This window comes from Pteropus alecto, unplaced genomic scaffold (assembly GCF_000325575.1).
Source record: "Pteropus alecto unplaced genomic scaffold, ASM32557v1 scaffold276, whole genome shotgun sequence".
NCBI classification, from domain to species: domain Eukaryota; kingdom Metazoa; phylum Chordata; class Mammalia; order Chiroptera; family Pteropodidae; genus Pteropus; species Pteropus alecto.
The window spans coordinates 4,983,646-4,998,692 of record NW_006438074.1 but is presented as its reverse complement, the minus strand read 5'-3'; the positions used below and the strand labels follow the sequence as shown (position 1 = coordinate 4,998,692).

The 15,047-nt window shown below is 39.1% G+C and overlaps 1 protein-coding gene across 1 annotated transcript; it reads right to left on the bottom strand.

Moving 5' to 3' along the window:
• Positions 1-875: 875 nt before the first annotated feature.
• FAM71D (family with sequence similarity 71 member D) lies at positions 876-7,313 on the bottom strand. The gene is made up of 4 exons (XM_015591926.1): positions 7,155-7,313; positions 4,438-4,637; positions 3,194-3,728; positions 876-1,133 (listed from the first exon to the last, which is right to left on the bottom strand). The coding sequence occupies exons 1-4, from the start codon at positions 7,311-7,313 to the stop codon at positions 876-878; spliced, it is 1,152 nt and encodes a 383-aa protein (XP_015447412.1).
• Between the last annotated feature and the right edge of the window lie 7,734 nt (positions 7,314-15,047).

Genomic DNA, 15,047 nt, shown 5'->3' with positions numbered 1-15,047 from the left:
CAATCAACTCTATTCCCCTAGAGCTCCACACTTCATTCAGTTCTCTGCTCAAATCAGATCTCTGCCCTTCTTCAGAAAGGCCGTTCCTGACCACTTATATAAAATCTCTCTCCTCCTCCTTCAGATCACTCTCTATTCTGTTACTTTATTTTTGTTTTCATCACAGCACATTCTAGCTCACATGATATGTTTTATTATCTATAGCCTCCACTAGAATAATCAAACACTCCATGAGATAGGGACTTGATAATTTTTACCGCTGTGTCCCCAACACTTAACATAGAAGGTGCTCATTAATATTACTGAATGGATGAATTAAACTTTGCCATTGAAAATTTCTTTGGTTTCTTTTTAGGGGTTACACCGGAATGATCAAATTAACTTTTATCTTTATAATATTACAGTGCTCTCTCACATTCATCTTGCAATTGAATATTAAAATTATGAAAATAGTTTTTTCAGATTATTATTTATATTATTATTTTAGTTATTAGTTGGAAATATAGAAAAGTGTAAAGGATATGTAGAGGAGAAAATATAGAGAAATATAAAGATAAAAGAAAAAGTACTCATCATCACTCAGAGATCGAGTACCCTAACTCCCAAAATGTGGACTCAATGATTCTATTCTATTTTCTTCAGCACACACAGTTGACACCAGGCACACAGCCTAGAATGCCAAATGAATGGTGTGAGTGTGAAAATAAAAAGCAGACTAGATTGAACCAAATGTGGATAATTAAGAGTTGACTGTATCATCATTTGATTACATTGTATCTAGTCTGAGAATCTTTTAACAACAAATGCTCAAGTAGCGGGGAGTTTAAAGCAGACTCTTATTTACATTACTTCACATCTTCATCCCTCGCATTCCCCTACCTCACATACCTGGATTCTTCAGCCTTGAGACCGGTGCTCTTAAAATCATTTGTCCTTATTTCAGAGGTTCTAGCACTCATCTCTGTGAATGTTTTTGTCTCATTTTCTTCTGGAGTCAAGGTCGTATGAAAACATTTTTCACCTTCAAAAGTCAGTGTGATGTTTGAGATGGTGACGTGTTTTGAACATTCTTTTAAGTCACTCTTACTTTTTGTATCTCGCAGACACCCAGGCTTCAGAATATTTTTTTTTTCCTTTGAAAATAATAAGAGCAGCAATCAGGTAACAGAAGAGCATCACACAGAAATAGATTATTTATGGAGCAGTATGTAAAACAGTAATCATTTTATTCATATTTACTGAGTACCCTTGAACACACAGATAGGATAATGAGGGAATGAGGCTTGGTATTTTATGGCCATTGAGGAGGCCAGGAGGGTGTTAGAGGCTGGCAGTGTGGAGACCTGATACAGCACATTCAAAAGCTCATGTGGTCATGTACATGAAAATATACCTCACACAAGAAAATTAGTGCTTAATTACAGCATTTCCTTTCTCTGAGCTGTCAGGGAAAGAAAGGTTTTCTAGAAATGCCTTGCCACCTACTCCCCATTCGGAGGTTGTTCTTGATTTAAGAGTGTCTAATAGGTGAGAGGAGTTGGAAGTTTATATAATACTAAAGAGTTTGTTTTTCAAAAGACTCAGAACCTATATTTAAAGCCTATACCTATTCTATAATCTCTCCCATTCTTCTAATTTCCCAGTTTCTGTTAATGCGCCATCTCTCCTAGTAGCTCACTGCCTTCCTCAGAATCTCTCTCAGGCCTCGGAGCAATTGGTTAGCAATTGGTTAGCTGGATATTAGACTCTCTAATATCCCCCTGCGTCTACACCTAACTAGTCCACTAAACTAGTCCATCACCTCTGTTACCTTTCCTTGCAAATAATTCAATAATTTTCTTCCTTAAAAATAAAACTTCATTTTGTCTGACAATGAAAGTAATGCATATTTATTATAGAATACTTTTTAAAATTCTATAAGATATAAAGTGAAAGGAAGAAAATTATTGCTTGCTTGATGCCATTGGCCAGAAATAACTACTCCTATGGCACATTTCATTTGGTCTTTTTGTCCATTTATTTATTTTGTGCCTGCTTTGTGATCATATTTCTGTTTCATATCCTACATTTTCACTTAACAATTTATTATAACATTTTTTCATGCCACTAAAAATTAAGTTATTCAAGTTAAAAATGAATGATTTTAATTGTAGGAAACAAAATTTAGAAAAGTGAATGAACCTAGAAGAATTCCAAGTTGGCCACATCTTTACTAACATTTACTGTTTTTATTTTTTTAAATTAACATTTTATAGGTTAAATTTTTTCCTAAGTTTACATTTCTTTGATTACTAGTGAGGTTAAACTTTTTCTCCTGTATTTACTGGAAGTTTCTTCTGTGAAATGTCTATCCTTGCCCTTTGCCTTTTTTTTTAATTTTTTTATTGTAGGCCCCAGAGAGGTTTTCATCAGTAGTCTTCAAACTGATGTCTTTATCTACAATCCATTCACCATCAGATTGATCTTTTACAAACATGGCTCTTTTACACCCTTACAGAAAGGGCTATTATGGCTAAGGTTTACTCAAAGAGTGAAGTCCACACCTCTTATTTTGGCATTTGAGGTTTGCAAACACCTTTTCAATTCTATATCCTAATATTTTCCACATATATTATGCTCCAGCCAAACTGAACTAACCATTCTTGTATGTGGCTCTGCCTTTTTTTCTACTTTCTGGCCTTTTCTATAACTATTCATTTTTTTTTTTGGTATTTTATTTTCCTATTTCCACCTTCACTTTTACCTCTCAAAGTTTTATCCCATCCTTCAATGTACCATGTACTTTTAAATACATTTAAACCTTAAAATAGCCCTTACATGATAGTAATGTCCTCATTTTAGAGATGAGGAAACAAGCTCACGCGGGTTCCGTGACTTGGCCAAACTCCTGAGCAGCAGGGCAAGATTCCAACCCAGGTCTTCTGACTCTGATCCCAAAGTTCTTTTCATCCCACCACAGCTTTCTGATACCAAGTATGGTGGTCAAGGTGGTCACTGCCTATTTCAGGAGACACCTGACAACGCCTTCACTCCAGGGTTCAGGGATCAGATCTCGTTATTAAAATTAGGTTACTCAGAGTAAGTTCCATAGCATTTTGATAATCAATGTCAGATAGCTTAACCAAGAAGAGTTATCTTGGTTATAACTCTTGTTCTGGATTATTAAAGAATGAAAATATTCTATGTCACATACCTTTTCCTCTTGCTTGGCTCTTAGTATATCATCATTTTCAAACACTACTTTGACCCCCGAACTGGTTGTGACGTCACAGAAGTCTGTGACTTCTGTGACTTCTGTAAAAATACTTATATCTGGCGCCTCAGTGGCCTCATTTTCTGGAACATCTGTGACGTCGGTGATATCAGTGATGTCTGTTAATTCTGAGAAATCAGTGCTTTCTATGGCATGTGTGGTGTCCAAACACGTGTCCACATGAGGGTCCTGTACAGCAGTGAACGCTGCAATATCCATGATGTCCCCTGAGCCTGTGATGTCTGTGCTATTTGTGATTTCTGAGAGGCTTGAGACTTCTGACACCTTGGAAGCTTTGGCTTTCTCCTGATTCAAGAGGGAGATGAGTTCCACCCACTGCGAAAATAAGATGTCCTGTTTGGATGCGGGGGCACAGAGCTGTAGGTAGTAGGCTCGGCCACTCACAAGCTTTACTTTGAGGCGCATGTTCTCAGCATTGTGCACGGAAAGAGTCACAAACTGCAGAGGGAGAAACCTGCAAACGAAGGCAGAGATCATCTGGAGGCCTGATTGGAAACCTATCAAAAGGCCTTTCCTTTTATGTTTTTAGCAGTTTGCAGAGTGAGACCTAGGTTAACAGGCTTGTCTCCCACACAGGCCTGGTAGGCGCAGGAATGGGGTAGTACCTTCTTGTGGCCACCATGTTCCCTGGTCCGGTCCTTAGCTTATGCAGCTCAGAACTTTAATTTTCAGTACATGTAATCGGGCTCCTGGGGGCCATCTCACCTGAATTATACTCCTAAGACTCTGATGTACTAAAAAATCAGAGTATCAACTATTAACCATGAGAAGTTATCCTATTTAATCCTGAAAAGTTGAGACTTAGAGAAGTTGAGTGATTTGCTCTAGATCACATAGCAAGTTGATGACTTGAGATAAGATCAGAGCTAATTCTGATGGGAGTTGGGATGTTGCGGGGAAAGGGGCATGTTCTAGAGAGGCCGTTTGTGTCTTCAGTTCCTGTTACATAAGTTTAATTTTTTAAAAAATTAACCTCCTGTTTGACTGCAAGGTTATCATAAACTATTTTCCCAGACTCTGAGGACACGACTCTCTCATTTGCAGCAGGGAGTGAAAGTGAGGTGCTCCCTTGGAGCAATTGTCATCAGTGTGTCTGTTTTCAGCTCCTCAGGGGTAAAGCACATTTTCTGAGAGATCCTGAACCTGTTCCCTTTGTAACTCACCTGGTGAGCACCAGTTTCTCTGGAGAAGGAGATATCAGGAGACTTTTAAACAGGGGTTCTGTATCTTTTTGGGCACAGGGTGTCAGATGTGCCAGGAGCATCACGTTGGGGGTCTCGTGGGTGTGACTGGAAGAGCAGATGCCTACAGTCACCCAGTTGGCTCGGTTATGGAGGTAAATGGATTCACCTCTCCGGTTGACCTAGAGCAGAGAACAGGAAGAGGAGTTTTCTGATAAAGCGCATAATCCTGACATTACCTAACTGAGCAGTGTAGGAAATAAAGTAGAAATGAACTACATGATGCATTTGTTCACTTACTTGTTCATGTGAGTTCTTGGAGATATCACAGGAAAAGGCAGACACAATCCCTGACTTGTGGTGGTCTCCCAGGGAAGTTGAATGTTAAACAACTATGTCACTAATTACTGTTGCAAGAAGTGTTACCGAGTACAAGTTCATGGTGTTGTGCTGTGGTGCACGTAATGGGAGACTTAACTTAGAGGGGAACATAGGCAGTGGTGTGCTGGTAAATGTGTAATAACTGTTTCTCAGAAGGTACACACACATACGTTTATCATAAATTTTACTGATATGGAAGATGAGTAGCACACAATTTACACATAATGATGTACAATAATCTGCATTTTAAATTCCATTCAGCCAATTAATTCTCACAAAAGTATTCACTGACCTTTGCCAAGAGCATAACCTCAAGAGCATAGATAATAGTAAAATGTAGTGAAATAACAAGAATGATGAGTTTTGAGTATTTGTTGCCTTTGTTTTATAATTGAATAAGTTCATACAACTTAATTTTTAATAATGGCTCTGTTTAACAACCTACTTGAATACTTCCTAAACTTTTACCAACCAGCCAGTTCCGAACACCCTGGACACAAGGTCAGAGACATCTCCCTGAGGAAGGGACCTCTAGCCGAGACCTGAACAATGTGGGAGATAAACTGGCTGGGTGGACAGGAGAACTTTCCAGGCCGAGGAACGACATGTGCAAAAACCCCATAACCCAAGAGTCTCAGCCAGTAAAATCTCTGCGAGCTGGAAGAGGAGGAGACTGGAAGGTGGGTAGACAGAGATGTAACAGAAGCCCGAGAGGCTCCAAGCAACACTTGGTTTCTCAGCTATACAGAACTGGTTCAAAATCAATCAATCAATCAATCAATCACTTAAAAAATGAATATACTCAGAAAGAGGTTGCAGCCCGCACTATTGATTATCTACCCAATGCCATGCCCCTCTCTTCTTGATTAACAGAACTCTGGTTTTTCCTGGTACCCATCCTACAAGGATGGTGCCCCAATCCAGGGGTTAAATTCCAATGGACTGAAACCAGTCATGGTGACTCCACCCCCTTGCCAATGATTGTTTTCAGCAAGGGCATGTGACCTAGGCTTGGCCAATGAGACACTAGTGGGAACCTCCTGGTGGCTCTGGGAAAGGATTCTGAGCCCTCATAAAGAGTTGTAAGGATGACACGCATCTCTTTTGTTGCTGGCAGCTGTCACTGCCCTATTTGCATGTGATATCCTGGGGGCAGCCTAACTTGAGGGCAACAGAGCAAAAAGAAAAAAAACTGGGTCCATGAGTGAGCTGATGCCCTATGGCTCTTGCATTCTCTTTGAGATAATTATTCATTTCAATTAAACTTGAGTCAGGAACCTTAGTAACTCACTGCTAAAGACATACTAACCATGAGAGGTGGTGAATGTTTACCCAAATATGTAGGATATGGGGCCATGTCTGGTCTAGCATGCCAATGATTTCCCAGAGTATTCATTAGAGTATGCAAAGGTTATTGAAAAGTGTACAGGAAGAAGTGTGAAAAATAAAATAAAAAAGATTATTAGTGGGAAAGAAGCATGTAGAAAGTAAAGTACATAAAATTATGACTTATCACATGTGTTTTGGGGCATCACTTAAACAGTAGTGTTCTTAGTGGTGTCACCTGCTGCCTACGGTGTTCTAAAGGTGAAATGGTTTCCCTAGTAGCCAGGAGCCAGTGCAGAGAACATGTTTATGGAAGGTGAAGAAGTGTCTGTGGTCTTCTCTGTCACCTCTTTGTGGAATCAGCTGAGGAGCTGCTTGAATAGGTTTCGTGTTAGACATGATTGTGGCATTTCTGTGAAGTTAAGGGGTATGGCCCACACAATTGAACTCATTTCCCCATTTCTTTGTCTGAATATTTTAATGCTGAGTGTTCAGAGGAAAGTTAGAACTGCTCTCAAATGCACGAAATGTAGTTTCATTCATACTGTAGGTACATTTTTATGAAAAGGAAACTTTTCTCTGCGACACAATTTGACAATTATGTTTTACCTTCAGAACTAAGAGCCAAAATTTCATTTTAAACCCTAGTTGAATGATAGATGTTATTCTTTAAAATGTTTTCTAAGTTTAAGAAAGGAGTTATCTGAATGCTTTCTTGTGGCAAGATAGTCTAAAAAATGACTATAATCTCTTCGAGTAATTCTGTAGAGTTAGGATTAAAATTCCTAGGTTAGAGTTAGGGAAATTTGAAATGAATTTTCTTTTAACATTATAATTATTCTGATTGTTTTAAGTTTCAAAACTGTTCCCTTTAATTGTATCACACAGCCCCTTGCCACATTTAAAACAATTCTCCTCCCAACTTTTTCAGACATCTTTGAGAAGGTTAATGACTGAAGTTATTATACATAATTCAGGGCTCAAATACTTACCTGGATAAAATTGCTCTCTAACATGGGAGGAGATACAAAAGGGGCATACTCTCCTCCATCCAACATATTGTGAAGATCTCCTGGACCATGGGAGGATGGGATGCAGATGGCACCTTGCTCACTGATCCTTGTGGCAGACTTCCTGTTGTTCTTCTTCATTGTGCTTATGCGCAGACATCAGAAAATCAAGGAAGTTGAAATACAATGAACAGATACAGAGAAAATTTAATATAACATTTAAGTAGCCTCACTTATTCATTCATTCAACAGATTTTATCAGCATCTATGATATGCTAGGCATTGCACTGGGCACTGAAGATACATCTGAACAGGACTGATAACGATCTCTGCCCTCATGCAGCTCACAGTCTATGGGGAAATAGAGAGTAAGCAAGTTAAAAAAAAAAGATGTTGGATGGAAAGGGCTGCAAAGACTTTAGAACAGATACATGGAATAAAAAGTGCCTGGGGGTGGGGCTGGCAACGCTAATTTAATCAGGGTGGTTAGGAACAGCTTCTCTAGAAGGCCTCACAACATATGCCCCATGTCCCCCAAACCACTATTTTATCTTCCTAATTAACGGTACCACTACCCTTTCCTTCATGGAGGGTTCTCTAGTTCTTTTCTGTAAGTAGGGTTTCAAAACTATACTAAAGTGAGAAGATTTTTTCCTACTCATTCACCCATGACTGAAGCTTAGTTCTTGGTTTGGAGGTATATAGTTGACATCAGTCAAATCAATGACAGTATCCATCTCCTGCTCTCTACCAGGAAACTGCTTGGAAAGACAACAATGGCTCTACATCGTTGAATTTCACCTTTCATCTAACAGAAATCACAGAATCCTAAGAAGGGAACGAGACTGCAGAATGTAATTCTGTTCAAATGTTCAAAAGATCGCCCTTCCCTCTTCACAAACTCCATGCCAGTGAGAGGAAGAGTCCTTAACTGACAAGCAGTAGCTCCTATATGTATATTTCCACCTCGGTCCTGTCTCAGAAACTCTTTTATCCCCCAGAGACCACCACTGCCTGACATCCTATGAGCATATGATGGCATGGTGAGCGTGGGAATTCTCCATCAGACCTTCCGTTGGTGGCAACTCAATGAATGCCTCCCTTTAGTGGATCTTATCATGAATATATGGAAAGTAAAATGAGTCAATGACAGCAAGAAACTAAAGTAGTCCAGAGAAGCCAAAATGTAATCGGAATGAGACAAACAAACAAACAAACAAACAAACCGAAAACCAAAAAACAAAACAAAAAAACCCCCCAGCATTCAGGGGGAAAAAAAAAAGAAAAAGAAAAAAAAAAAGAGAAAGATAATATAACAACAATCATCTAAAACAGAGAGGATGGAAAATAATAAACAGAATTTAGTGTTTTTTATGTGGCAGGCAAAAAAGGCTTTACATACCCTATCTCATTGAATTCCGATAACTTTATGAAGTAGCATTATTACGATGTTCATTTTATATGCCATACAAATAAGGCTTGGTGAGAGAAAGTAAATTACCCAAGGTCACACAGCTTTCAAGTCCCCACACCAGGAATCATAGTCTGAGCAGAGGAACTTACGTCATTGCTCAAGGTTCAATCTTGCCTTGAGTGCTTGGAAAGATGGATGCGAGTTGCCAGGTGAGAGGGGTCAGGTCAGGTCAGGTCAGGATGGATGGGAAAGAGGATAAAACGGGGAGAACCAAAGAACACAGAGGTGTCCTTCTCCTTCTTCTTTCTATTCCCATCCTTTCCTGAACAATTTAGTTCTAAATCCACTTGCTGGACAAAGAGAGGCAGGAATCTGTAGTGGGAGGAGCGGGGAGCCACGACTCAGAACCCAAGGGAGGCAAGAGGGCATCTATTGCCCGGAGAGGGGGGTGCAGCCCAGTGTAAGAAATCATGGTGAGAAGAGCATTCATACCAGAGAGAGGATGGTGGAAGAGATGGGTAATCAGTTACATACAGGGGAATTGATCTAATAAATTAGAAGACCATGAGACTCTATATTGATATAAATAAATGAATAGATTAAAAGTTTGATGAAAATAATATTTATATAGTTGAAACTATTTCCCACCAACATATTTACTAATTTCAAAGGGAGAAAAAGTAATTTTACAATGAAGAAGCCAGGCAGACACCTCTTAATGAAGTGATTAGTGAACACTCTCAGTAATGGGACAAATCAAAATAGTGCACCACTATATAGGACGCAATAGGAAACACAGAGCATCCTTCTGTGACAGATCTGCCAACGATGCATGACCTGAATCCAATCATTGGGAAACATCAGACAGATCTAAATTGAGGGACATTCTACAAAATAATTGGCTTTTGATCTTAAAAAATGTCAGTGTAATGAAAGTCAAAGAAAGACTACGACACTGTCCCAGCTAAAGGAGACTAAAGAGACATAACTACTAAATGCAGTGTGTGACTCTGAACTGGATTCTCTAGCTATGCAGACCATTATTGGGACAACTGGCAGACTTTTAATGGGGTATCACGATTAGATGGTGGCAATATGCAACATTCATGTCCTGATTTTGATGGTTATATTTTGGCTGTGTAGAAGTCCTTGATTGTAGGAAAAACAAACTAAAGTTTTTGGGGGTAATAAGGCATCAAGTTGGAAAATTACTCTCAGAAGAGTCAGGAAATATTTCTGTAAATTTGTGATTGTTTAAACAAATTAATGGGAATAATAATACAAGGAAAGAATAAAAGAAGTTACAGAGGAGAGGATGGGGAAGGGAAGATGGACAAATTCTGAAGTTCAGGCCATGAGTACAAAAGGCCATATTTAGTCACTTCAGGTTTCCAAGGAGAGAGCTTTTCAACAGCAGTGGAAGAATTTTCATAGTGATTGGATGGTCAGAAAAAACATATATTAGCTTCTTGTCATGTATATAGTCTCTTCTCCATAACTTAGCCAGTAGGACATGTACTCCCATCATCACTCAGTGGCTGAGAGACAACGAAGCTGCCTTAGAGGACCAGAGGACACAGCAAGTGCCCAAAATGTCAAGTGGATCCAAATATATGAGGATCTTCTGGAATACAACAAGAAATCATTAGAAAAGGGCATGTTTTTGACGCACATGGTGTAACGGAGGAAGAAAAGCAAAGGTCAGCAACATTTTGGGTCAGGGTTACAAGCACTATCACAGCAGCTGTTCCCCCTTCATTTTCCAGAACAGCTGTGATTTCTCACACTTTGGTCCCTCTCAGCTCAGACTGTCCTATCGGCTCATGTGTCCCCTCCTGAGATCTAGAAAAGCCGATCACTGTTAACAGCATCTTTGGTGCACTGAGTTCCCAGAAGGGGGAAAGGGGAAAAGAAAGCCTGGAAAGTGAAGTAAGTAGAACAGGAAGGGAGAGAGGAAGGAAGAAGAGAAACAAGAAGGAGAGGGTGGGTGGCACAGCCCACAGTCTCTCCCGGATGCTCTCTCACGGCTTACCTCGGTTCACGGCCAAGCCGCAGTCCTCTCTTGGAGACAATGTTTTTAACTCACTTCAGTTTGGGTTTCCTCCTTTTCATGATGAAGTCTTTTGTGAAAGAAACAAAAATAGAAAATAAAATATATACGAAGGAAGAAAATTTCAGTACTAATCCTTGCTCTTATTTCAAATGTGAGGTCCATGCCTTAAGAAGAGTTCTTCTGGCTAAACTAGGTGGGTGAATTGGTCAGAGACCCGCAGTCTGTATGTGAGCTGAGCTGTTGTCTTTGATCTTAATCACGATTGTTTGGTGAGTGGAACCAGACGGTTACGAGTCCATAGCTCATAGCTGACCTGAAATTGCCAAACAGTGAAATCCTGGGCACCTACAGCCAACAAGGATATTTGATCATGTGACACAGGAAGTAATGTAGACTCAAATAATCTTTGTGCAATGGAGGATCATAAGAAGCGTTGAGAATTATTTTCTTTCTGTACGTAAGCCAGAGTAGCCTAAACCAGTGGTCCCAACCTTTTTGGGACCAGGGACCAGTGCTCCTATGAGAATCTAATGCCTGATGATCTGAGGTGGAGCTGAGGCCATGATGCTAGTGCTGGGAAGCGGCTGCTAATACAGATGAAGATTCCCTGGTTAGCCTGCTGCTCACCTCCTGCTGTGCCGCCTGGGTCCTAATAGCCCAGGGGTTGGGGACCCCTGAACAACTTTCTAATTTCCCAGCTGGCAGTTGTATGTATGTATGTACTTACATATGTTTATGCTCACTATTCTGTCACTTGTGCATAGTTCTCACGTCATATTGTGATTACAGTCGCCATAGACAATTCTTTCTCCTCTCCATAAAATTCTGACTTAAACAACCCCTTCAAGAATACTTGGACCAGGTGGACTACAACTATAGTTCCTATTGGAAAACTCAAATGACGTAAAGCCAGCATGGAAACCGGTACAGTGGGAATATAATGGATTCTGCAATCAGACACATCCAGGTTTATGTCTGGTCTCTATCATCTGCTACTTTTTGACCTTGGACTATGTTACTAACATCTCTGAGCTCAAGTTCCTCATCTATAAAATGAGGATAAAACTACCCAACTCAATGCAATGTTGGGATGACTGAATGCACGGATGCACAGAAAGCACTGAGCATTGTGGCTGTCACATAGTGAGCACCTAAAGGTGCCTATATTGGTCTCTCACTCATGACCCTGTGTCAAAAAGTATAATCTACCTATCACTTGCTGAACTGGGTTCCCTCTTGATCACTGCTAGTTTCATATTTCCCAAATTTCATCCATTCTAAGAAACACGTTTTTCCTCTGCTTAACAACCTGAAATGGAATGTGCCTTGTGATCACTCTCCACTAGGGGACAATCATCATTTGGCTGCACATGCATGAACTTAATCATGTTCATATTAAATTATGTGCATCCACTTGTACTACATGGGTTAAATTTAATTACTATTTAAAATGTGTTTCTAATGAGTACCTGAAAAACCTTTGAGACCTTCTGGTTAGATTAAGAAAATTCTAGGACAAAACTTTCAGAATGTATGTTGGAGGCTTGGAAGCAGGTCCCAGAGACTAGAGTGGAGCATGTTTTAAAGAAATGCACAGAAGATGACAGATAGATGTTGTGTGGAAAAATTCTAGTAATAAGAAAGCGTCGAATTATGTAATTAGTAGCATTTTTTTCTTTCTTAGTAGTCCATAAAATAATGGTATATCTTATAATTGATGGATCTTAGATTCGATGAAATAAAATAGTCAACTCTTGCTCATCCAGAAATGGGTGCTAGAGTGCACTTTTGAAAAAAAGATTACTCTGATAAAGTGACAACATCCACTTATTGGAAGGTATGTCTAGTGTTTACAAACACATGCTAATCAGTAGATGCTGCATGACCACTGAGAATAGGGAATAACCCTCCCCAGCACAGTCATTTATGGGGCTTCCAGGATCCCTTGCATATGAGAATATTTTTCCAGAAGGCAATCAGCAGATGATCTCTCAGGGGAGCAGGTATGGCTGTGGATTCAGGGCCACAAAGAGGGAAGAGGAAATGAGGGGAAGGGAAGGGCTTCAGCAGCCATGACTGGGCTGTGCCCTGTCTCATCCCCTTTGAACCCTGGAACAAAAGGGAGGTCAGCTAAGGAGCAGAAAATGTAGCAGAATCTTTTATCTTCTCTGGTGTGATTGGTTTTTGTACTAAACATTTGTTCTGGAATTATTTGGACACCTTTGGATTATGTGCATAGTTAAATGTGGGCTGAATTTTAACTAGTTTTGCTTGAACTGTGATTTGAGATTATAAATCTGTATATCATAATGCCCACTCCCTCCAATTATCCTGGTTAATTAGTCAAGACAGCACTGTTCCTAAGACATATGAATTGTTCTGTGAAACCAATCTTGGCCACATACACATACCACCACACATTTTGTTAATGGTCCAAAAGCAGGATCAGCTCTTAAATTACTGTTTATTAGGTTTACTCTCAATATCTGGTGGTGGTATTAAAGTTTTGGTATATATAGGTCCTTCCAGTTTTACAATGCATATCTACATAAATGTGTATTATATATTACATGTAATAGATATTCATGTTTTCCCATAACATTAAATTAGCAGTTTCCAATCATGGTGTGTACCTATGTGGAATATCACAACCTCTTGTAAGATGTGCTAAAATTAATGGTGCCATTGGGTTAACAGATGTTTGAGAAATGATTTTCTTTTAAAAAGCAGTGGATGGTTCCAGGTTCCCACTCTAAGTTCTGTGTGCCATGCTGGGCTATCTTGTGGGGCAACATAGAAGAGCAGCCTGACAGTCAGCTCCCAGCCTGCAGCCTGTCACCCCACGAACGGCCCTTACTAAGATGATGTCGTTAATTTTGGTGATGCAAAATAACTCTGATTTGTGTGGGTTGGATTTTTACAGATAGTTTTGTTTTCCTAGTAATTTTATCCATGGATCATTTTTTACTATACCTTTATTGAGATATAATTTATATACTGCTCACTTCACTCATTTAAAGGGTATAATTCCATGACTTTTAGTATATTTACAGAGGTGCCGCCATCACCACAATCTAACTTTAGAACATTTTAATCATTATCCGTGGATAAAATTTTAATAACGATAAATCAAGAACATGAATAGTACGTTTATGTCTCTTTTGTCACTGTGACCATTGCATGTCAGAGAATAATATGACTGTAGCCTTTATGATGAAAAGTCATAGCAGAGAGATGTTGTAAGTGAAATTTGCAATAATGTTATTCATATTAATAAGCTGAACATTTGTAGGTTCTATATAAATATTTTTAAAATAAAGCAAGGTTTATTTATGTAAATCCTTTATGAAAGTTTATATGATCTTGCTTTATTAATATTGTATGTGCAGTATAGGTCTACAATATAAAATTCACAAATAAAAAGTAAATTTTAGTATTAAAATAGATTAATCACATTCAAAGATCAATGAATGTGTATGTTATGGAATTACAATAAATACATGTTGGGTGAATGTATGAATTAAAGCAGAGAAACAAAGCAGGATTGCTGCAGGCCATTAAGGGAACACAAAGCTAGCTTTGTTTCACAAATACACAGAATCTCCTGTTATAACTTGATCTACCAGAATTGTGTATTAGTTTTTACAATCACAGTTTATATTTTTCCAATAATTTATGCTTTTCACTAGGCCCAATAAATGTCTTATACACCCAATTAAAACAAGCAAGATACAGAGCGGTATTACAGGTAAGGGCTTTATCTGTGTTGCAGAGCAAGGAGGGCATAAGGAGATCCGGTTCTATTTGAGATGGCCTCCAACTTACCCTGTCACTCACAGTCTTTACAATCTTTGTTATTTCTCCTAATTAGTGCTTCACACCACCCCCATCTCCTTTTTTCTTTTTTCCAACTTTGAGTGGAGATTAATTCAGGAGATATTTATACCAGGTTGCACTCTTCTGCAGAATTACAGTATAATTTTCATTTAAAAAAAGCATTGTTGACTACTTTTAGTAAAAGAAAAGGTAGAGAGATTCCATATTAAGTTTGATTACAGAAGCCAATGCCAGTGGTTTAACAGGGAAACTAAACACAGAGAAGCATTCAGCTGTATACATTTCAGGGGTAGAACTACTTCAGCTTTGTTTTAAACTTTCCATGATGTCACCAAGACCTCATCTGGGTAATGTTCCAAGGATGACCAAGGTCCCATTAGGGTAAGATAGTATGGATGGGAGGTATGTTCATGCTATGGTGGTGGCGAGGTCTTCATTTTCCCAGGAACAACTAGAGTCATCAGGAATTTTTTGAAATCGTAACAGCTTGACTTGTAACGCAAATTGGAAAGGGGGAGAGAGAGTCTGGGAGCCAGTGAGGGAGAGTTTCTACCAGCTTTTCTGACTGCCT

What these genes read in the sequence shown, in the direction of transcription:
- FAM71D (XM_015591926.1), bottom strand. Translation starts at nt 7,313, where the DNA reads ATGAAGAAGAACAACAGGAAGTCTGCCACAAGGATCAGTGAGCAAGGT. An exon ending in TAGAGAGCAATTTTATCCAG is followed by an intron (nt 4,638 to 7,154) that starts GTAAGTATTTGA and finishes TCTCTGCTCTAG; the next exon opens with GTCAACCGGAGAGGTGAATC. An exon ending in GAGAAACTGGTGCTCACCAG is followed by an intron (nt 3,729 to 4,437) that starts GTGAGTTACAAA and finishes CTTCGTTTGCAG; the next exon opens with GTTTCTCCCTCTGCAGTTTG.